Raw genomic sequence first — 24,892 nt, forward strand, 5'->3', positions numbered from 1 at the left:
CTGTCATTTTAAACCATAACCACTATTCTTAATCTTTAATAATCTGCTCATTAAAATATTCTTTTTCTAAATGGAAGCTGTTTATTCATTCCTGCTATATAGATCCCCAAATTTAAACAATAGTTTTCGAACATTGCATTAACATTATCGGAACACAGCTGTCTAGGGGGCTATGTTCTCTGATGTAGTTTTGTTGGAACTTCAAAGGAAGTGTCATTACAACTTCTGTTTCTTACTCTTGCTTGCTGAACTAAACAGTCCATTGTTTTAAAAATGCTATTTGTTGTTCAAGTTATATTGGCTGCTCTTCTAAACCTTTGAAAGCAACTTCCCAAAGTCGCCCCAACTCCAAGTGAGAAGGTGTGTCCTTCTAAAAATAAATATTAGTGGTCACCCTGCAGGTACAAATTTTAAACGTGCAAATCCTCCAGGTTCTAGTGCTTTTCAAACTCTGGAAATGATGCTTTGAGTTTAAATGTTTAAACGTCACTGGGGGGCGGGGGGGAGAAAGACAAAAGGGGAAATCAGAGAAGGCAAAGTGAAGGCCAGAGCGATGAAAACACAAACGGGAACTTGAAAGCTGAACACAGGCTGGGAGACTTAAAGAGGAGAGAGAGAATGTCAATTTGGGATTTTTTTTGAGGCTGCATTGCAACTATTATGTTATATAAAAAATTAGGAGTATGTCTGAATCTTTCTTATTTTAAGAGGGAACCCTTACCATGGAACCATTATAAAGAATTGCTTTAAAACAGTTCCACAAAGTCAAAGCGCCTTCCAAAAGATTCCTAGGCTGAGAAAACTGTGTGTTTAGGATCACATAAATGCACTGAAATTAGTCTGATGGTTAGACATATTTTTGTGTATAATGTAAATCAAAATTCCCCCTGACTTTAAGCAAAATTTCCATGGATGGGGCTTGTATCTTTGGGAACACAAGCTACTGCTGTGTTTATATTAAAGTTGAGCTTTGTGACATCCCTTATGCCTCTTTTAATATTCTTGTTAATATTACTTTATAATATTGACATTTTGGATTTCAATACCTGAGGTCTTTACACAAAGGATGTCTGGTGGATTTATTATCATTATCTTTCCCTGTAACAAGGCAGGGGCTGAAATATGTATTCTCAATGTACATAGGGAACATGAGATAGTGAAAGTTTGAATAATGCTCCTAGTAACAAATCCAGTCTTTCATTTGGTGAATGCTTCTCACATAATTAATGTTCCAGATTAGGGGCACATTTTCAGGTCATTATTTCCTATATCTCTGTAGGTATAGTTTTCAAATCTTATTGAGATTTAATTCAAAGACAACAAAATGCACCCATTTTTAGGGTAGCGTTGATTAGTTTTCACTAATTCAGCACCAATATAACTATCACGGTGCTCAAGATTTCCATCACCCCAAAAAGTCCCTTGTACCCTTTGTAGTCAATTATCCAAAAACCCCAACCCTGTGTAACCACTGACTTGATTTTAGTCACTCTAGATTAGTTTTTGCCTGTTGTAGAATTTCATATAAATGAAATCATACAGTACCTGGTTTTTTTTTTTTCTTCTTTCATTTAGCAGAATGCTTTTGAGATTCATCCATTTTGTTACATGTATCAGTGGTTTGCTCTTTTTAATTTCTGAGAAACCATCTGTTGCTTAAATTTACCACAATTTAACTATTTACCTGTTGAGGGTTTTGGTTTATTTATAGTTTGAGGCTATCATAAATGAAGCTGCTATGAACATTTGTGTACAATGTATATCTGTGGACATATGTTTTCATTTATCTTCAGTAAATTCCTAGAAGTGGAATTGCTGGGTCATATGCTAAGTGTATGTTTAACTTTATTAACAAAGTGTTAAACTGTTTTCCATAGTACTTATACTGAAAGCAAGACTTTTGCCCCTTTCCTGTTTGTCCATTTCTGTTCCCCTCTAACCTTAAAAGACCCTAATTATAGGAATGAGATCTCTAGGCAATTTAAACTAACTCCTGACCTATGCTCTCCTGAATGCACACCATGCCTAGTCTAACCTGTTGGTTCTTTTCCTAGATAAAAAGAAGTAAGACTAGCTTTTTACCCCAGTAGCCCCCCCAAGCAACCTTGAAGGCAGATGACATCTGAAGAGAGAGTCAGCCAGTCTGCATGCAACGCAGAATGATGCAGAACCCAACCTCCTGCCTAAATGATTCACTGAGATTCTTCCCCCCTTTTTCCCTTTAAAAACTGTCCTGGGGGCTTCCCTGGTGGCGCAGTGGTTGAGAATCTGCCTGCCAATGCAGGGGACACGGGTTCGAGCCCTGGTCTGGGAAGATCCCACATGCCGCAGAGCAACTAGGCCCGTGAGCCACAATTACTGAGCCTGCGCGTCTGGAGCCTGTGCTCCGCAATGAGAGAGGCCGCGATGATGAGAGGCCCGCGCACCGCGATGAAGAGTGGCCCCCACTTGCCACAACTAGAGAAAGTCCTCGCACAGAAATGAAGACCCAACACAACCATAAATAAATAAATAAATAAATAAATAACAATTAAAAAAAAAAAAAAAACTGTCCTGGCTGAGCAGAATCTTCAGAGTTGGTCTTTGGACATGAGTCCACCATCTCCCTAGATTGCTGGCTTTCATGATTAAAGCACCTTTCCTTTCTACTGACACTTGCCTCTCGAATTATTAGCTTTTGAGTGGCGAGCTCCTGAAACTAAGTTCAGTAACAATACCATTTTATGGTCCCACAGTTAATGTATAAGAGTTTCAGTTGCTCCACATCCTCATCAACACTTGATATTGTCAGTCTTTTAAATTTTTGCCATTCTAGTAGTTGTGTAGTGGAATCTGATTACAGTTTAATTTTCATTTCTATGATAGATATGTTGAGCATATTTTCCATTATTCCATTCATATATATTCCATTCATATATATTTTTCTGTGAATTGTCTGTTTCAGTGTTTTGTTCATTTCAAGGTAGGTGGTTAGAATTATGTTGTAAGAATTCTTCATATAGCACAGATGTAAATTCTTTGTCAGATATATGGATGGCAAATGTTTGCTCCCAATCTGTGGCTTGTCTTTTCACTTACTATTAATGGTATTTTCAATATTGATGAAGCCAGTTATGAGTTGAATTTCATCCTCCACCCGACGCCCCCAAAAGATACCTTGAAGTTCTAACCCCAGTGCTTCAGAATGTGACCTTATTTGGACATAGGGTCTTTATAGAGGTAATTAAGATAATATGAGGTCATAAATGTGGGCTCCAATCCAATGTGTTTGCTACCCTTATAACAAGGGAAAATTTGACACAGAGAGATGCACACAGGAAGAAGGCCATGTGGCAATGAAGGCAGGGATTGGGGTGATGCACCTATAAGCCAGGAAACACCAGAGATGGCCAGAAAACCACCAGAAGCTAGGGGAGAGGCCTGGAACAGAGCTTCCCTCACTGGTCTCAAAATGAACCAATCCTGCCTACACCGTGATCATGGGCACCTAGCATCCAGAACAATAAGAAAACACATTTCTGTTGTTTAAGCCATGAGGTTTGTAGTACTTTGTTATGGCAATCACAGGAAAATAATACAAAAGCAAATTTATCATTTTTCTCTTATGCTTAGAGCTTTTAGTGAACTAGCAAGTCCTTGTCTAGCTCAACATTACTAAGATTTATTCCTAAGTTTTCCTCTAGATTTATATTATTTTATATATCACACACAGGCATACTACACACATTTTCCTTTTCACTGGGTTTCATGTTTATATTTTCTAATGCCTGAGAAAGCACTTGTTTCTTGCATAATTTATAGAATTAATTAGTTTCTGTTAACAGGGTAAATACATCAAGTGGCTCTTTGCCCATCTCTCAAGTTCAACTTGGAGTAAGTTTTATTTCCAAAGGGATAAGGTCCACTGTCCTTTTGGTTCCCTTCCTATTAAGCTGGAGATGATCATAACCAATGTTTTAATACCAATCACTGAACGCCCAGCACAGGCACGCCCAGGAGCACTGGACCATTTCCAGCATCCTCCTTCCACTCTGGGTAAGTGTCCTGAAAGCACTGAGAAGGAGATCCTTTTTCTCCTGGATGCACAAAATAACACCAGCATTTTCAGTGCACAGTCTAGCTTTCTAGCCCTCTACTTCAAGTAAGGACAGACAACCCACTGACCCATGCATCTCCACCTTGAGACATTAGTATCTTTGTTAGAAGTTATTCTTATGGCATCTCTGTCCTTCATAGTTGGGAAAACAAAAGTCTTCTAAGGTCATAAAGAGGACTGAGAAAATAATTCAGTAAATGTTCTCTACAAACCCTTCTTTGGAACAAAATACCCAGTGACTGATGCATGTAATCTATTTGTTCTTCCATTACTATGTTACAAATACAGCATTGCTTTCTGAGTCCTGAACTTCTGTTGTGCATTAGAAGCAAGTCTTCAATATACCAACTCTGAAAACTTCCTCCAAGTAAATGCCTTACCCTTGACTGACAGGTGTCTCCACGTCACCGTTGGCTCAGGTCTCCCGATAGCAAGACACAGCAGGGTCACACTACTCCCCTCATTCACAGTGACGTCTGAGGAGATATTCATGATCTGGGGAGGAACTGAAGGAGACAGAGGGGAAAAGAAATATATGAGAACGATTCTTGGCACAAAAGGAGGTGTTAGCCTATAAATATTCATACAGCATGTTCTTTAAAATAAATATTATTCTCAATAATAAATTTTAGATTTTTATGCTTGATTCACCAAGGATGTGACCATTAACACAACATGTACAGGGCACTCATGGAAGCAGCTCTACATAATGTCTGGATGTACCGGGACGCAGGTGTGTGTGTGGGGTTCTGGGGAAACAGTAAGTGAAGAGACAGGCATTACTGATGGTTGATGGACAAGCAGAACCAAAGGGAAAATACAAAGTTTTCTAAGAGTTCCTATCGGACCCGTGTGTTCATTCCTCTTAGTGGAACTCCTGGCTTATGCAAGAACCACACAAGTAATCCCCAGCTCAGCCTTTGTTTCCAATGACTCACTCACAAAGCCTCAACCGCACTGGATTAGTTACCATTTCCTGAGCACTCCAGACTATTGAATTCTTTGACCTCACACAGGTTGTGCCATCCTGGAATTATTTTCTTTCACATTTCTTTTCCTGGAAATTCTTGCTCCTTCCTTAAAATGTATCCTTTAAAACTCGGTTAAATTTTCACTGACTCTCCCACTCAGCATTAATTGCTTTCTCCCCTAGACCCCACCAGCAATAGTAGCCACGGCTACTACTGTTACGCTAAGATCGTATTATACAGTTTATTTTTAATGGTATCCATGTCCGAGTAGTTAGGAGTAGAGCTCGGGAGCTCAGCTCCTCTCCTGCTGAGTGATCTGGGCAAGGTAAAGTGTCTTCATCTCTTCAAGCTTTGGTTTCCTCACCTGTGAAACAGATGATAGCAGTAGCTAAACTCATGTTATGAGGTTTCAATTAAACAATGGCTGACCAGGGCGCCTGGTATAAAGGAAGCGATCACTGGTAGCTGCTGAGATGACAGTGGTGATAAGGATGACAACAGCAGTGATGCCACCTTTCAGAACAGACTGCTGTCCTCTCACGGGCCGGGTCCACGTCCACACACCTGTCAGCATCGCAAAGGCTGACATGACCCCCCTGCTCTTGCTGTCTACCTTGTCCTACCTCCAGGCCTGGTTTTTAATTCAGTTTGAAGCTGGGCATCGGAAAATACCTAGATTCCTTCCTTAATCTTACTTCTCATCGCCCTCAACCTGGTTGGGTTTCTCACCAATTTCCACACGGTCAACTGCAACACCCTCCCACCTGGACCATCCCACCTGGTCTCTTTCCAATTTGGGATCCTCCAACCTGCCCCCTCCATGTGACCAGAGTGATCTTTTCAGGGAATAATCTCATCAAACTGTTAGCCCCGCTACTCGCTCCCTTAGCTCACCGTGCCCCCCAGGCTTAGCACAAGCCTATCTCCCCTGACCTGAGCCCTCTGCAGTCTAACCCCAACCCAGCGACAAGCCTCTTCCCGGCAGTGTCCTCACTAAGGCCGCTCACTGCACACTCTGGACCCGGCTCCCCCGGGAACACGGCAGAGGCACAGGCCCTTCTAAAACTTTGCTTTTCTTCTTCTTCTCTTCATTTCCTACCTGAAAAGACATGGCTCATCTTTCAAGGGACATCAAAGGTCACCTCCCCTTTGCAGTTTTCCCTAACCTCTCCCCACATCCTGTAAAGAGTATCTCCCACCTCCCCACCTGGGGAGAGGACTGAACGTGTTGTACTTACAGCTGATTATTTTATGCCTGTCTCTTTACCTAGAGAGCGAGGTACTGGAGGATAAGGATGGAATGATACCCACCTCTCTTTCCTCAGTGTCTGGCACAAGGCAGACAAGGGTACCTGCTTAATTCCTCTTTGAAAGAAAGATCCAAAGAACAGACTGAACACATCCCAAAACTAAGGAGGGCAAAGCTTTTAATGGAGAATTTCTGATACCTAAAGCTTTCTTCTCAATTTTCTTTCAGATTCTCAAAATAAAAGGAAGGATGGCCAACAGAGAGAGGAGGCTCCGAGCTTATAGTTATGCTGACTTATTCCAACTGCCAGTTTAATTATGAATTGTCAATTACCACACAGGCAGAGTGTTAGTGGATTCCAAACTACCCGGAGTCAGTGGCAGAGGAGAATTATGACTGACGCTGGACCCAGACAGCTCTGCAGCCTGGAGTTTTATGCTGCTGAGATCTTAGAGGTGAGTCTTTTCAAGGAGAAGCCATAAGTAACATGGAGAACATTTGCGATCTTAAGGGAATCCACATTAGCAAATAAATAAAAATTACCTGGCTTATAAATCTGCCACATTTTGGATTATTTCTGTATTAGGAACTGGCCTGAAATTTCTTTGCACATATCTTACCAAAATACACAGTGGGAAAAAATAGTGTACTTTCTAACTACACTGCCTTCTCTTGAGAAAACTGTACTACTCGTTTTTCAGTATTTTCCAGCTTGTTAAAAAATTGTTCTGGGCTTAGAAATGTCAATACTTTTTCTCACTTTTTTATAAAGCAACAGCTTCAGTGAACCTTCCAGAATATTCTCAGAATAATGTCTGCTTTAGCCAGATGTGTTAGGCCATCTGAAGCTCTCTTTCTCTAGACCCAAGAGTCTCTCTGTTTGTAAGGTGGACACAGCTGCGGTGGGAGGGTTGGGGGCATAGCTGGTCAGTGGAGGATAATTTAGGACATTGCAGCTTTGATGCCCAGGGACAGATTGCTCAATACGGCTCCCAATTCAGAGCTATCAGTTCCATGTATGTTATGTTTCATCGGATAGTTTAAAAGGTCCTGGATTAGGAGATATCTGTAAAATTCTATGGATATTTGAGCGACATCCTCATTCCCTAGGTGCTTTTCCCCCATTAGGAGGGAGCTTCCTGGAGGGGGATGGTGAAGGTTGATGCAAACATTTCACCAAGCCTCAGGCAGTGACCCCCTCCATCTTCTGCAGGCCCACACTGTCCTCTGTCACTTTCCCAAAGGAGGAAAGGTAAGGACAGTGTCAAAGGTGAGGGTCGCCAGTAAGACAGGAAACACAGAGGGTGACGTGGGAGAAAGGAAAGTTCTTTCTGTTCTCAATTATGACATCATTATTAATATGTAATAATATGTATTACTTATTAACATATGACTTGATGACTTTCAACTTGCTTACACATGCATTATCTCATGGATTCTTCACAAATTGTGAGATAAGTAGAACAAATATTCTCACTATTAAAAATGAAGAAACTGAGGCATGGGGAGGGTTAAGTAAACTGCCGAAAGTCACGTGGTCAGTAAAGGGCAGAATTCTTTCTGTTATATTACATTGCCTCTTTGTTGAACCTGCCATCAATGCCCTAAACACGACATTTGTATTTGCATTTTCTGTCTCCTCTGCTTCGAAGGTCCTCCCGCTGCATCTTCCCTCATGGCGATGCCACGGGTCAGCCGGCTTCCCCGGTGCAGCGCCTGCCGCTGAGTGTGGAGCGGCCCAGCCGTCCTGGTTTCTCCCGCGCCGAGGTTGCCAAGGGAGGTCCAACACTTGCAATTCATTTAAATCTGATTTGAGTTTGGCAATAGCATCATGACCCTCCCCTTGTTTCTGTGATAACCTTCGAACAAAGGAGCATTTGGAAATAAATTTAAATGCTTCTATGTATTTTGACAAGAGAGCTTTGTTCAATTTTCAGACACATATCTGTGGCAAATGAGTCTATCTATCATCTATCTATCTATCTATCTATCTATCCATCTATCTATCTATCTATCTATCATCTATCTACCTATCTATTATCTATCTACATACCTATCTGTCATCTATCTCTAGTGTTTATGAATATACAGATAAACATGAAACATGTAAAACAATCTTACCAGAAATGCTGAAATTACTCAAAGAAAATGGCAGGACCCACAAGAGTCTAATTAAAGGATTACCAATAGCACAGTGTGTTCCCAGGCACATCTGCAGACACTGGGGACCCTCCCCTGCAGGTCATGCATGCATCTGGTTATCTTCTCGCTGACAGTGGTGGGTTACAACGTGTCCTAACGTGGCTGGGCAGATTGATCACTGCACAACTACAAGGACTTCAGATTGTGGTCATTTTATTCTATTTTTTTTAAAAGTATATTTTATTTTATTTCTTTATTTATTTCATTTTTGGCTGCGTCGGGTCTTAGTTGCGACACGCGGGATCTTCGTTGTGGCATGTGGGATCTTTCGTTGTGGCACACATGCTCTTCGTTGTGGCGCACAGGCTTCTTTCTTGTTGTGGTGCACTGGCTGCAGAGTGTGGGCTCAGTAGTTGTGGCACACGGGCTTAGTTGCCCCGCGGCGTGTGGGATCTTAGTCCCCTGACCAGGGATCGAAACCGCGTCCCCTGCATTGGAAAGCGGATTCTTTACCACTGGACTACCAGGGAAGTCCCAGAGTGTGGTCATTTTAGATGGATAGATGGATAGGTAGATTGATCTATAGATAGATAGATAGATATAGACATATGATACACATCTATACCTATACAGATACAGATACAGATATAGATATAGACATAGATAAAATATTGTCTCTCCATACACATACAGAGAGACAGACAAACACAATTTTATCAGATTGCAATCAGTGTCCTGAGGAAGGAAGGTATCTTTGGGCTCAGGGTTACCATGAGGTATTTACACGTTCTCTTTACCCTCAGCATGGCCGAGTGCTCTTAAACATACCAATGTGTCTTACTCACGGCCCTTCCTCTCCAATCTCGCTGCCATTGGCTTAGTTGAGAAGCTCATCATCTCTTCCTTGGAATATTACAAGTCTCCTCATTTCTCTGCCCACCACCGTTTCATAACTCAGACCCCATATGCCCCTCACAGTTACATCTTAAATATTTTGCTTCTGCCTAACACCCCCAACCTTTGCCCCTGGCTGAGACTGTGAAGCCCAAACTTCTGCACAGGATCTACAAAACCATTCCCAGCCTGGCCATAGCCTCAGCGCCAGCCCCTCCTCTGACAAGGAGCCCCACATCTCTCTCTGGGGCTACATCGTTCTCTCTTGCCCATGCTTTTACACACCATATTCCTTCTGCTGCAGAAACACTCCCACTAGTGTGCCCTATGAGCCGCTCACCCTTCAAGACTCAACTCGAATAAGACCTCGTTTATGACGCCTTCACTGCTCCTTCTTCCACCCCCAAGGCATTCTTGTTTATGTCTTCATCATACCATTTATCTTTACAATTGAGCTATTCCATGGACGGGATCTGCTATATTTACCCTTTTCTTTAAAAAGTTTTTCTTTACTTATTTTTGTCTGCGTTGGGTCTTTGCTGCTGTGTGCGGGCTTTCTCTAGTTGCGGTGAGCAGGGGCTACTCTTCGTTGCGGTGCTCGGGCTTCTCCTTGCAGTGGCTTCTCTCATTGCAGAGCACGGGCTCTAGGTGCGCGGGCTTCGGCAGTGTGGCATGCAGGCTCAGTAATTGTGGCTCGCGGGCTCTAGAGCGCAGGCTCAGTAGTTGTGGTGCACGGCTTTAGTTGCTCCGCAGCATGTGGGATCTTCCCGGACCAGGGCTCAAACCCATGTCCCCTGCGTTGGCAGGCTAATTCTTACCTACTGTGCCACCAGGGAAGTCCTGCTCTATTTATCCTTGTATCCCTATCATATAACACCAAGCCTGACATGAAGTAGCATCCTTCCCCCCAAATGTAGTGCATTTACGTGTAGGTTTTTAAAGTGTGTGTCTTGCAATCTGGCAAGTGTTCTCCACCCTAGACATTTGACATTTGCCCTTTCCTCTCCCTGAAATACTCTCCACCTTATTCTTTCATATTTGTTTCCTTCTGGGTTCGGTTTTAATATTATTTCCTCAGAGAAGTCTTTGTTGATGACCCCGGTCCTCTCCCACCCATCAAATTCATATCCTTTTCTTACAGTCTCTTCTCAACCTTTAAATTGTCTTCAAGAATTCTTATATACTTTTATGCTTTTATATGTACTTGTATGATTATTTGTTTAAAGTCTCTCTGGCACTGGACTATAAGCTTTAAAAACCGCTATACTCCCAGTGTACTGAACTATGCTTGGCACATAGGTGTTTAATAAAAATGTATTATATGAATAAGTGCCTATTATCAAGACTGTGTATACACGTTATTGTATACTTGTGAGAGAGCAAGCCTGAGATAGGAAAAGCTTTTCTAAAGGAGAAATGTTTCTTTGTGCAAAGGTGATTGGGGACGGAACTCTGGACACACCAGCACCACCCTACACAAAGCCGATATGACAAGGTTGAAACAATGTATGAGAGGCCGTGCACCACAGCTTAGGTTTTGGAGCCCAGTAGACTTGTGTAACCTTGGGCCATGCTGGCTTAGCCCCTCTGAGCCCTGGTTCTTCATTTGTAGAATGAAGATGATAGAATTTATCTCTCTAAGTTGTTATAAGAATTAAGTGTAAATGTGTATAGCATGCTAGTACAGTGCCTGGAAATAAGTAAGTACTTAATAAATGGTAGCTGTTATTGTTCATGTTTATATATGATTGTTAATATACATGCCATTTAAAATCTGATAAATGGCTTAATCTGTGCCTAACTGCTCATTTTCTAAATCTCAATTCCTTCAATTTTAAGCCAGCACTCATAAATGACATTTGCCTTGGATAGCTGGGACAATTCCAGAGTAAAAAGTAAATATTTGATAACTAATTGTTAATTTCTGCCTCTTAATCTGAGCTGTCAAACCTAAGTGAATGCGTAGGGCAAATCGCACATGTTTATATAAAGAAATTACCTGGCTCTTCCTTGTCTATTTTCTTTTAGGGGCATCTGTGTCTGTTTCTAGAAAGAACAGGGTACAGAAGTTCAGCACCATGCCCTCTTATTTCAAGGGCAGTAATTCCACCCATTGCAACTATACCCTGTCTCTGTCCAGGCACAGTGTTTGACAGTCACGTTTTAAGTGTTTTATTTAAGACTGAATGGCACAGTTAAAACAAACAAAAAAGAGAATCTTATAATTTGGAGTCATAGAGGCCAAAGTCTGAATACCATTTTTTTTCCAACTACTTTCTGTGTGATTAAGCCCTTTAAGCGTAAGCTTCCTCTACCATAGAATGGGCATAAAAATATTTGCCACAAAGGGATGTGGAGATGAGTTTAGAGATAATGATTTTAAAGAGATTTAAATAGTTATTGTTGTTTTCACATTATTATTATTATTACTATTATCATTATTATCCCCAGAGAATAACAATATGTTAAGAGACCATGAGAAAACTAATATAGATATGAACTGCTTTCTACCACATTTTTAAATACTCAAGGCTTGTTTATTAAAAAAATACAGTAAAGACTTTTAAAGACTCATTGTTTTATTCTAGGATTATCTTTTATTTTGTGTTTTAACAAGGAAGCTTATTTCATAAACTAGAGTTAAGACTAATTTGGGAATTACAGTATGCAGGCTAGGCTTGGTCATGCCGTATTTTCTATACTAAGTATTATTTTATGGTGCAAAAAGCATTACACCAAGTGTCAGGAGTCATAGGTTCTAATCTTGGTTTCTCCACAGCTGTGTGATCTTTTGCAAATCAGTTAACCCCTCTGGCTTAGGGGTGTGTGTATTGTGTTTGTATGTGTATGTGTTGTGTGTGTATGTGTATTTGTGTGAGTGTGTGTGTGTATGTGTGTGTGGTGGTGATGGTGTCTGATTGTTTATTTGGTTAGTTTTGAGTGAAGAAGTTAGATCGTGAATTTTCAGGTCCCTTCTGGTCTAAATTCTGTGAGTTAATGATCTTCTAGCCACAGTGCAAGTTCAAGGGGGCTACTCCTGGGAACAAAGTGCTACCACCACCAGGAGCAACAACAAAATAGCTAGTGTTTATTTATTTGAGGCTGGTATTAAGTACTCTATATACATTATTTCCTTTAATCCTTAACACAACCCTAGTAAATATTCCCTATTAAAAAATCAACATGGGCTTCCCTGGTGGTGCAGTGGTTGAGAATCCGCCTGCCAATGCGGGGGACGCGGGTTCGAGCCCTGGTCTGGGAGGATCCCACATGCCGCAGAACAACTGGGCCCGTGAGCTACAATTACTGAGCCTGCGCGTCTAGAGCCTATGCTCTGCAGCAAGAGAGGCCGCGATAGTGAGGGGCCCGCGCACCGCGATGAAGAGTGGTCCCCGCTCGCCGCAACTAGAGAAAGCCCTGGCACAGAAACGAAGACCCGACACAGCCAAAAATAAATAAATTAAAAAAAAAAAAAATCAACATAAGGGTAGACATCTACATCAGTTAAATAGAATTAAGTGTCCAGAAATATATCCATACTTTTATGGCCAATTAATTTTCAATAGGATGCAAAAACAATGCAATGAAGAAAGAAGTCTTTTCAACAAATGGTGCCGGGGTAACTGTATATCCACAGGAAAAAGAATAAAGTTGAACCCCTACGTCACATAACATACAAAAATTAACTCAAAATGCATCACATACCTAAATCTTAGAAGAAGACAAAGGTGTGAATCTTTGTGATCTTGGATCAGGCAATGATTTCTTAGACATGACACCAAAAGCACAAGCAACAAAAGAAAAGAAATAGATAAACTGTACAGCATTGAAATTTTAAAAACTTTCAATTCTGTGCAATTTGCAGCAAAGTTTGTGCTTCAAATGCCCCTATTGAGAAAGAAAAAATCCCCACAGGATGGGAGAACATTTATACAAATGATATATCTGATAAGGAACTAGTATCTAAAATATATGAAAACACATGCAACTCAACAAAAAAATACAAATAACCCAATTAAAATGTAGACAAAGGGATTTGAATAGACATTTATCCAATGAAGATACACAAATAGCCAGTATGTTCAGGAAAAGATGTTTAGTATTCATTAAGAAAATGCCAATCAAAACACAATGAGTTTCCGCGTCACATCCACTAGAATGGCTATAATCAAAAAGACATGATAACAAGAGTTGGTGAGGATGTGGAGAAATTGGAACCCTCACGCATTGCTAGTGGAATTGTAAAATGGTGCAGCCACCTTAAAAGACAGTCTGGCAGATCCTCAGAAGATTAAAGATAGAGGTATCATGTGACTCACCAATTCAGCTCCTAGGTATATACACAGGAGGAATGAAAACATGTCCACACAACAACTTTTACACAAATGCTCGTAACAGCATTTTTCATAGTAGACAAAGATTGGACACAACCCAAACAGTCATCAACAGCCAAATGGATAAGCAAAATCTAGTGCATCCATACAATGGAATACAATTCACCTATAAAAAGAAACAAAGTACTGATGCTTTAACATGGGTGAGCCTTGAAAACATTAAGTGGAAGAAACCAAACACAAAAGGCGACGTATTATATGGTTTCTATTTATATGAAATGTTCAAAATGGGCAAATCCATAGAGACAGAAAGTACATTAGTTGCCAGAGGCTAGGGAGAGGGGCAAATAGGGAGTGATGGCTAATGGGCCTGGGTTTCTTTTGGGGTGATGAAGATGCTCCAGAATTGGACAGCGGTGATTGTTCTACAACCTTGTGCATATATAAAAGTGACTGGATTGTACACTTTAAAAGGATGAATTAACTGGTGAGTGAATTACAACCCTATAAAGATGTTGTTAAACCAACAAACAAACAAACAAACAAACAAGGTCTGTCAGCTCCTGAGAGGTAGAACCAGATGTTCTTGCACTAAGGAGAGAAGGCAACCTCCCACCACATAGGGTTCTCAGAAAATATGTTCCTCATTTATTGACAGTTCCATGCATCTGCTTAACTCTCCATTTCTCATTGCTTCCCTACTGTTTCCCTTCCCTTTTCAAGACAACTAGCCATGCCCAGTCATGTCAGTCTCTCTGCAACGCGCAAAGCACCCTGTACTCACTCATCATTCCACACTTTTACCTATGCTGTGTCCTCTGCTCATGTGCCTTCTTCTTCCCCCCTCCTCTGTCTGTTCTACTCCTACTCATGCTGGAAAACTGAAATTGAGATATAATACCCTCCCTCCATCACCTCTCCCCATCCTAGAGGTGAGTATGGGGAGGTGCCTCAGGGCTCCCTGTGCATAACGATGTACTTTATTCATTCTAAAACATTAGCTGAGTGCATAACATGTCCTAGGATTACTTTGGTGGTAGAAGAGTGGACAGACAAGTCCCTGTCTCATGTCAACTGTGGAGCTTAGTGTCTAGAGGAGACACATGTGACACTGACACATTATCATTGACACGTGAATCAATGTGTGATGAAGCTGTGGGTGTGCAAGAGACCAGCAGAGCCCATGATGGGGGTCTGTCCTGGCCAGTGGGTCTGGGTGAGGGATTTGTTCTGAGCAGAGCTGGGCAGAGGAATCAGCACATGCAAAGGCTTTGCAGAGACAGGAAGCAGGGTGAGCTTGGGGGACTGTGGCTGAAGTGAAAAGAGTAAAACCATACAAGCTGAGCCTGGATAGGCAGGGGGGCAGAACTCATAGGCTCTTGGTGGAGACGCTAAGATTTTTATCTTTTTTATAAGAGAAATAGGGGGACGTTAAAATGTGTGATGGTGATGATGAGGATGATGATGATGGTGAGGATGGTGATAATGATGAAGATGATGGTGATGGTGATGATGTTGGTGATGATGAGGATGATGATGATGGTGAGGATGGTGATGATGATGATGATGATGGTGATGGTGATGATGGTGATAATGATGATGATGATGGTGGTGATGGTGATGATGGTGATGATGGTGATAATGATGATGATGATGATGATGATGATGATGATGATGATGGTGATGGTGATAATGATGGTGATGGTGATGATAGTGATGGTGATGATGATGGTGATGGTGATGGTGATGGTGATGGTGATGATGATGGTGATGGTGATGGTGATGGTGATGGTGATGGTGATGATGATGGTGGTGATGATGGTGATGATGATGGTGATGGTGATGATGGTGATATGATGATGATGGTGATGATGATGATGATGGTGATGGTGATGATAGTGATGGTGATGATGATGATGGTGATGATGATGATGGTGATGATGGTAATGGTGATGATGATGGTGATGGTGATGATGATGGTGATGGTGATGATGGTGATGGTGATGGTGATGATGATGGTGATGGTGATGGTGATGGTGATGATGATGGTGATGGTGATGGTGATGGTGATGGTGATGGTGATGGTGATGATGGTGATGGTGATGATGATGGTGATGATGGTGATGGTGATGGTGATGGTGATGGTGATGGTGATGATGATGGTGATGGTGATGGTGATGGTGATGGTGATGATGATGGTGATGGTGATGGTGATGGTGATGGTGATGATGGTGATGGTGATGATGATGGTGATGGTGATGGTGATGATCGTGATGGTGATGATGATGGTGGTGATGATGGTGATAATGATGATGATGGTGATGGTGATGATGGTGATGGTGATGATGATGGTGGTGATGATGGTGATGATGATGGTGATGATGGTGATGGTGATGATGATGGTGGTGATGATGGTGATAATGATGGTGATGGTGATGATGGTGATAATGATGATGATGATGGTGATGATGATGATGATGGTGATGGTGATGGTGATGGTGATGGTGATGGTGATGGTGATGGTGATGGTGATGATGATGGTGATGGTGACTGTGATGGTGATGGTGATGGTGACTGTGATGGTGATGGTGATGGTGATGATGATGATGATGGTGATGGTGATGGTGACGGTGATGGTGATGGTGACTGTGATGGTGATGGTGACTGTGATGGTGATGGTGATGGTGATGATGATGATGATGGTGATGGTGATGGTGATGGGGGAAGGACAGAATACACTGGGAATAGGGCAGAAGTGGGAACAGGAGAACTGGCTTGGATATTGCCCAGGAGGGAGGTGGTGGTACCTTGGACAAGCATGGTAGCAGGAGAGATGGGCAGAGAGGGAGAGGTGTGAGAGACATTTAGGAGTTAGAACAAGCAAAGCTTGGGGATGGACAGGATTTGTGTTAAGTGTTAAAGCACTTCTCACAGTGTTCTGTTGTCATCTATGTCTCTCTTATCCACTAGGCTGGGAAGGGGTCTTCATAATCTAGGACAGCTATTTGTTCATCTCAGCATCCCTAGGGCCTCTCAAAGCCTGGTATCCAATAGATGCTCAACACAAGTGTGCTGGATTTAACTAATAGTACAAAGAGGCTTCTAGAAAACACAAGCTCTCAGGATTCAGGAGGGCAGCCAGGGAGCTGGGACTGGGTCAAATCGCTTGAGGTCACGTCCTAAGGCTTAAGGAGCAGGACCAGTTTACACGGTTTTAGACTCTGAATGTGAACATGGACTCCCTTCGTGCCCTGGTGTGATGTGGTTTTATGGTATCCTGGGTAAGATTAGACCTGCAGGGTTCCAACTGCTTTTCTCTTCTTGGATCTATTTCGATGCGAGGAACATAGGGAAGGAGAACAAATGGTTGTGAACTACACGTGAATACACGCCAGGGAACAGGATATCACCAGCCCCCCAAGCTCCACAGAGGCTGTTTGTGATGGTCGTCTCCACTCTCTCTTATGGAATCTATTTACAGACACAGACACATATTTCCTATTTTTAATTTGCACAATTCAAGCAACTGACCACGATCAGAGAAACTCCATAAGAGTCCTTCTCTGCCTGCTTTTTCTGGGGCAGGGAGACGCCTCCCTCTGGGGTCTCCTTTTGTTCCTTCCTCTCCAGCTCGCCACCTCCCCCTGAGGCTTCTGCTTGCCACACATACGCTCAGAATCTCAGGGTTTAATTTACATCATACAATTTTCAAGTCAAAAAGGGACCTTAGGGATCACGTAGTTCAACCTCCTCGCTTTGCAGCTAAGGAAACACTCACGTCCTAGTCCGAGTTCTGTCGAGTATGTGTTGTGAGGTGGCCCGTGAGTCCCATGACCTCTCTTCACCCAAGTCTCTCTCCCACTTCAGGACCCCCAAGGCCCTGGTCTCAGGCCTCTCTCCTTCTCTTCTCTCCCCCTATACTTGGTCACAGTTGTCTTTTGTTGTGCAATCCCTCTTATTCACGGCATGACCTTGAACAAGTCACTAAATGTCTGTAACTCCCATTTCCCAAACTGCAAAGCAGGGTGGTGATGTCGGTCACTCACAGGGGCCTTGGGAGGAATAAATGGTAAAGGAATATACAATGCTTTAATCACAGTGCCTGTCACATGATAAATGTCAATATCACGGGCCCTTTAATTCTACTTGTAGATTTCTTTTTTGCCAGCAACGCTCATTTTTTGAAAACTTCATAGGTGTCAGGAGGCACCATACAAATAATTTCCCACACATCACTTATTTCATCCTGTGAAAACCTTACCGGGAAGGTTTACTATTTCACATTTTAACAATCAGGAAGTAAAGGCACAGAGAGGTTAAACAAGCTGCCCTATGTCATACAGCAACGGAGAAGAAGCTGACATGCGCACCCAGCTCCCACGGACTTCAGAACCCCAGGTCTCAGCACTGCAAAGCCGCAGCCGGAAGGAGCCCGTCTGCTGGTTCCCAAAGCCATGCGCCTGGCACCCCAGCTCACGGCCTTCAGCTGCACACAGCGTGCTGGTCACGGGGGACTCGTGTCGGCTTTGGAGCAGAAGCTGCCCTCCTCTGAGTATCTGGAACAGCAGGTAATACCAACGACACTGAGCGGTGGCAGGACCAAATGAGGTGGCCCGGGGGATGTTCCAGCATCTTCCGAATCACTGGCCTCTTCTCATTTTCTGCCTCAGATTGCTGGGCCCCTCATTTTGTCCTCCTGGGTCAGAGGATGTCGGCGCAGAAGGGAGTTGGAGGAGGGACGGTCCCGCCCAGGGTTTGCCCGGCCCTGCGCTGTCAGCAGAGTCGCCGATGCTCCAGTCTTCAGCCTCGGTTCTTCTGGACCGAAGCGCGGCCTGGGGGGTACAGCTCAGAGGAGGATGCCTGGGCTGAGGATTAGGCCACGTGTGTCCACTCTTAGGGATTCACGACCGCCACCTCCAACCCTGCCATCAGCCGCTGGCCTTCCTGATGCTTTTTCTGCCCAACAACCTGTCAGCAGGTGCTCTCTGATTTTACATTTGTGTGTCCATCTTTCTCCCTGTCCCCAGTAATAGAGGTCTTTTTTAAATTTTTATTTATTTATTTATTTATTCCCCCCCCCCACACACACTGTATTTTATTTTATTTTATTATTATTTTTTAAAATTTTTATTTATTTATTTATTCTTGGTTTTGTTGGCTCTTCGTTTCTGTGCGAGGGCTTTCTCTAGTTGCGGCAAGTGGGGGCCACTCTTCATCGCGGTGCGCGGGCCTCTCACTGTCGCGGCCTCTCTTGTTGCGGAGCACAGGCTCCAGACGCGCACGCTCAGTAATTGTGGCTCACGGGCCTAGTCGCTCCGCGGCATGTGGGATCTTCCCAGACCAGGGCTCGAACCCGTGTCCTCTGCATTGGCAGGCAGATTCTCAACCACTGCGCCACCAGAGAAGCCCCTGTATTTTATTTTTACAAGAGATAAATAAACTGACACCAAGCACTGTAAACGGATGACCACAACAAAAGCAACAATGATTGCAATTACCAAGCACGAAGCACACTCATACTATGTCATAATATTGACACTCAGTCCAGTAATTCTCCACTGTAACAGCTCCTTTACTTTGCAGTGAAAATTGATTTGTATATTTTTTGCCTCTGAGTCCTTGTGGGATTTTTTTTTTTTTTTATTCAAACAGAAAGTCACAAAAATTATAATCACCCTCATCAGTTCACTCAGTCCCATGTAATTAATTTTTTTTAATCTGGATCTTTTGTTAGCACTTTTATAAATTCATCAGTTTTCCATTCAAGAGGTCTTATCTTGAGTGGGGAGGGGGTGGGGGAAATGGGCTTCTTCTATGACCTTCTTCAGAGTTTGTCCAGTAATCCGTCCACTACCGGGTCTCCCGGGTCTGGAGCTTTGGAAGGCCCGGCAGCGGGGGCAGATTCCCCCAGCCCACTGAGCCCCCCCTGACTTGCTCCATCCCCACCTGGCACCTGGGCCTCAGGAGTGTGGATGGGCTCCTGCGCTGCTCTGCGTCACCGACTCCCCGATGAACGGGGCGGGCCGTGTGTCCCCACAGGGCTCTACCCACCTGCACAGCAACCTCGCAGCCTGGGTGGGACCTCACCTGAGCTGCCGCCCCCTCGCACACAGCCGCACCCCCGGACTGTCCAGCAGGAGTCCGTCTGGATTCCCCCCAGGCATTCCCCTGCCTGTCGACCGGACAACCCTCTTCTCTTCTCGCCCTGCTCTGTGCTGCCATGAGAAGGCCGCTACCCCTCAGCCCCGCACTCCAGACGCAGTCGTCTGTGCCCAGCTCTGAGACAGAACTGAAGAAGAAACGTGCTGGTATCAGACACAGAAACCCTGCATCTTGGGAGGAAAGGGGGACTTGGAAAATCTTGAAGAAACAGGTCCTTGCCCATAACAGTGCCCACGGCTGGGTGCTGCCGTGGGAAGAAAGAGGGCAGGGTTTCTCTCTCCCACTCAGTAACTGTAGGGAAAGGGCAGCCCCTTCCTTTCCACGACCCCGGTTTCAGTATTTTGCAATGTGCAGATGATAAAACTTCCCTAAAAAAGGATCTAGTTATGAATAAATGAGATCATAAAAGTAAGTATACTTTAAAAACTGCTGTGGCATGTACTTCTAATTCGGTATTCCCATTAAAGAAGAGAAAAGCCATGCTCCTGCTTCTCTGGGATTCCACTGGTTCTAAATTCGACGAGGTTTTACTCCGTCCGCTGCAGAGCAGGGGTCGGCCTCAGCATTCATAGTACTTTGATCCCAATCACATAGAAGGTACAGCATGGAAGCTTTCCTTAGTCCAAATATAAGCTTACATACCCCTTTTTAAAAATTCACTACTAGATCCACAAAAGACAAGATTTCTAATGTGAAAGAGCATGCTTGATTTCTAAGTGTGAGGAAGTCAGCCAGTAGGGCCCCAATATAATTCTTCATGAGTTTTTCTGCAAATCTTTAAAATCTCTCTCAATTCCAACAAATCTGGAGAGTCTGGAAAAAAGGATGCTTTGCTTTCATGTTTTCATACACCGGGGAAGCGGGAGGGGTCCGTGACTGAACATCGCTGATAAAAACATGATAACTGAGTCTCATTACAGCCAAAGACAAGTCTCATATTTTAGCATTTTTATTAAAGCTTTTTAAATTACTGAGTGTCTGGTATACTCAATACTGGCTTAAGTGATTTATATTAGTCTATCCCTAGATACTCCATCTAATAAATAACCTGGCAATCTCCTAACCCATAAATATCCCTGGCCTCAGCAAAAAGCAATTAAAGCACGTTAGGAAAAAACAAAAAAATGTGGCTTCCCAGTACTCCAGACTTCAGTGTCGTTGGATGCTCCCAGTAGAATAATTCATGCCATTTACTGAGGGGGTCACATCTCCTGTGCTCACCACTCACCCACCAGAAATTTACATTCCTGTTGTCTTCAGACACAAAACACATCCCAAACTCTCTTAAAATGTTTAACATGTCATAATGATGCAGGTGTTTTAACATGAAAATAGTATTCCCAACAACAAGTGTTCTACAATATTTTAGACAGTTTAGGCTGAAAATATTGTGCAAAACCTTTTGGGAAAGCAGTTGTGACAAAAATGTTGAAAATGCATTAAGTATTAGAGGCTCCGGTGTCACTAACCCAGAAAATATTTCAGGTTAATAAGCTTCAACCAGCATACCAGTAAAAAGTCATGGATATTTACAACAGTGGCTTCAAGTTCAGTACTTTTAGCAGCAAGAGGAGGCCTCTTTTTCTGAAAACAAAACAAAACAAAACAAAACACCTCTTCTCTGGCCTGCCCTGAACCTCCAGGGGTGTATGAAGGAGAAAAATCTGGGTCCTTACTTTCTACTTATATCAATGACTATGCTCTGCATTGCATTCTACATACCGGCACCCGGGTAGGAGAGAAAACAGTCACACCCAGACACTTATTATACTCAGGGACGCTTATAGGAACAATTGTCTTGCATAGGAAAGGATGGCCCCAGTCCAGGTTTTACGGGGATTCTCCAAATTACAATCCCAGTGAGTCCATGGCCTACTCAACATAAATTTCAGAATCTTGCTGGCTTTAAGTCAACTTCATTTGAAGTGTCTTCTAATAATGTTTTCCATCATTTTATTAAACATTGTCTATTTTTATGTACCTCACTTCCCAGATAATGGTCACAAATGGATTGTTGGGAGAGGGGAGCAACTGCCTTCTATAATTTCACAGGAGCCTAATAACACCCTACTTACATGTCTTCTCTCTCCAGGCACATCAAGGAGGGATACAGATGCTAGGCAGTAGGAATGTCACTACACGTGAGCTTGATTACAGAGCAATGAAGTGGGGAAATTTGGAAAAAAAGTACTTTTCTCTTCCCAGTGTTTCATGTATTGGGAAGACGAGCAGCCACTTAGATCACTTCCCTCGCTTGGTGTCAGAAGATCTAAGTAACATGGTGAGGGAGGTGATGGAGAAGATTTATTTTTGCATCGAGAATATTGACATTTATTTTACATTCCTTGTAAACAAGAGATATGTTACCACCAGATGCTCAGAGCCCCACAGGATTCTGCAGGCTACATAGTATCCCATTTCCAAACTATTTAATGCCATCTTCTGAAATGTTACTACATTGACATAGTTGAAACAACAACCTATTTTGAAACACAGATAAGTGTGAGTCCCATCTTTACTCTCAGGCCCCACTAGCTTACCGGCTCCTCTAATTCATCTGTACTTTGTGTATCCATCCAGCGTTTACTTGTGCAAGACAAGCAAACAAAATAGATCTTATCATCACCCTTCCTAAGACAAAAAGTAGCAGAGTATATATACTGTTGTTCCATATTTATTAAAAAATATACATTTTCAGAGCTGTGTTGTATTCCTTTGTATTCTCACATATTATAGTTTATTGAACTAGTGTCCTATTCACAGATATGTGACTTAAAATCTATTTCAATCTGCTATTACAATGTCACTCATACTTCTGTGTGTGCGTGTGTATGTATGTGTGTGTTTTAGGCTTGTGAATGTGTCTGTACGGGACAGAGTTCCAGAACAGGTGATGGTTTAAAGCATAAATGCACCTGTCATTTTGATGGTTGCTGACAGATTTCTTATGAGGCTACCTGTCTCCCCGACAGTCTTGTCAGCAGCAACTAAGCTTCTGGATTTTTGCCAATGCGATAAGTGAGAGATGGCATCTCTGTGTGGTTTGATTGCATCCTTTCACGAGTGTTAGGATGGTTTGCACCGTTTTCTGTGGACTTTCTCTCCATGCTCTTTGCCTGGGCTGGTTGGGCTTCCCAGGGTCCTCTGTAATAAATCATCTTTCTATGTCCGTCAACTAGAGGTAATTCACTGCAGTAGTTAGAGCTTGGCCTCTGAAGGCAGAGGGCCTGGCCTGCTTCCTGGTGCTACCGTTTTCTGGCTGTGTGACCTTAGGGGGTTTATCAACTTATTTGCGTCTCACTTTTTTATCTATAAAATAGGGACACAATGAGTACCTAAAAGGCAGGAGTGGCGTAAGGTTTGGATGAGTCAGTGCGTGTCAAGTGCTCAGGACAGTGCCGGCTGGGTAGTCAGACCCTCCTGGTCTCCTAGCTGCTCATTTCACGCTTCCCGAAGGTGTTCCCTGCTCTCACGGCCTGGGGCACATCGGTCTAGGTCATCGCTGAAGGGACAGCCTGGGTGGTCCTACCTGCCACGCCACAGGGAGGGAGAGGTTTGACTGGGGACCAGAGGCACGTCCTAAGGGTCAGGCTGATGGTCAGTCTCTGCAAACAAACACATGTGCGGACCTGGACCGGCACCTCTACAAACCTGCGTGCCGAACAGAAATGCCGCTTTAGGTAGACGTCACCAGAGAAGTGTCAGGCTTGGGGGCACAGGGACGTGAGGAGGGAAGAAGCACCCCTGCACATGCTCAGTGGGGCAGTGGGACCCTCACTTGAGCTCAACGGATAAAATACCTCCTTTCCTCTTTGGAAAATGCGAGAGAAGAAATGCTAAAATGCCTCTAGGGGAGATGTGATCGTTAAGGGCAGAGAAGGGCAGGGTGGGGATGGCAACATTGATCTGGACACACAGGTGTCTACTGCCCCCCTAACTATCCATCTGTCTATCAGGTAAGACGGGGTGGGGGGTGAGTCAGAGACTAAGTGGCCGGTAGGCATCTTACAGAAGGGAAATATGAGGAATCCAAGGCCTTGCTTTTAGGTATGTTAGGGTGGCAGGCAGAGAAGATGGCTATGGCCAGAGATTCTTAGCAATGGCAGAGGCGGGGAAGTTTGCAAAGTGAACAGCTAGGTTCCCAATCCAGTAGAGACAGCATGTTACTTCTGGAGAAAATAAAAATCTCCTTCCAAGCATAATGACATAGCCCTTCATCATATTTATTCCCTCAGGGAAAAAGTCAGTGTAATAATATGCCACCCTTTTTATTGGAATTTTTTTGTTAATCTCTAAATTAGATCTCTCCTAATTTTTTTGAATTGGGAAGTTATAACCCCTGTGGAGAGAGCTTTCTGACACGGCCATCCCCCTTAAAGGGGACCCCGTGTTCAGACACTGAGCGCAGACAGTGCCCAGCAACATATTTTGATGGAAGGAGGAGGGAGATGCAAAGGAGCTCGCAAACGACGGATGATTAATTTCCAATGGATTTCATTTCTCCTAAGGGTGTAAAAATGAGAGCTTAGACCCGGAACCTGCTGTGGTACTTCTCAAGGTGATAAAAACTCATTACACTTAGAGCCTATACTACTGAATATGCCAGAAGCAGAAACACAGAGCATTTGGGAGGATTCAGAGCAAAGAGAGCCGAGCTTATAAATGGCCATGTGCGTTGACAGAGACTCACAAAGGTTATCCCGCTTCCTCCCTCCAACTCTGACCAAGATGATCCACCTGCCAAGCTGGCTGGGGTGGGTACAGGAGCTGGGGGCGGGGCCACAGGGTAAGTGAAGTGTGTGGGTGTGGAAGATTGGAAGACAGACAGCAGGCTTGAGAGGAAATAGGACAAAAGGAAAGTGGGTATTTTGAAGAATTGGTCCTAGCTTAGAAACAGGTGCAGAATTCCTACCCCCCAACATACACACACACACACCTGCTCTAAAAACAAAGGAGACTGGAGTGGGCTCCAGGGTGTACCTCAAAGGGCATGCTTCGGGCAGAGGTTCAGACACACACACACACACACACACACACACACACA

General features: G+C 43.4%; 1 protein-coding gene across 7 annotated transcripts in view; it reads right to left on the minus strand.

Moving 5' to 3' along the window:
* OPCML (opioid binding protein/cell adhesion molecule like) overlaps window positions 1-24,892 on the minus strand; it is a 1,243,265-nt gene that overhangs the window by 104,610 nt on the left and 1,113,763 nt on the right. For all 7 annotated transcript variants that reach the window (XM_082341076.1, XM_082341075.1, XM_082341080.1 and 4 more), the window contains one exon: window positions 4,477-4,602. In XM_082341076.1, coding sequence (XP_082197202.1) covers window positions 4,477-4,602 — 126 coding nt within the window. The remainder of the gene's footprint in view (window positions 1-4,476; window positions 4,603-24,892) is intronic.

Source organism: Balaenoptera borealis (assembly GCF_965194805.1).
Source record: "Balaenoptera borealis genome assembly, chromosome: 11".
In the NCBI taxonomy this organism is placed as follows: Eukaryota; Metazoa; Chordata; class Mammalia; order Artiodactyla; family Balaenopteridae; genus Balaenoptera; species Balaenoptera borealis.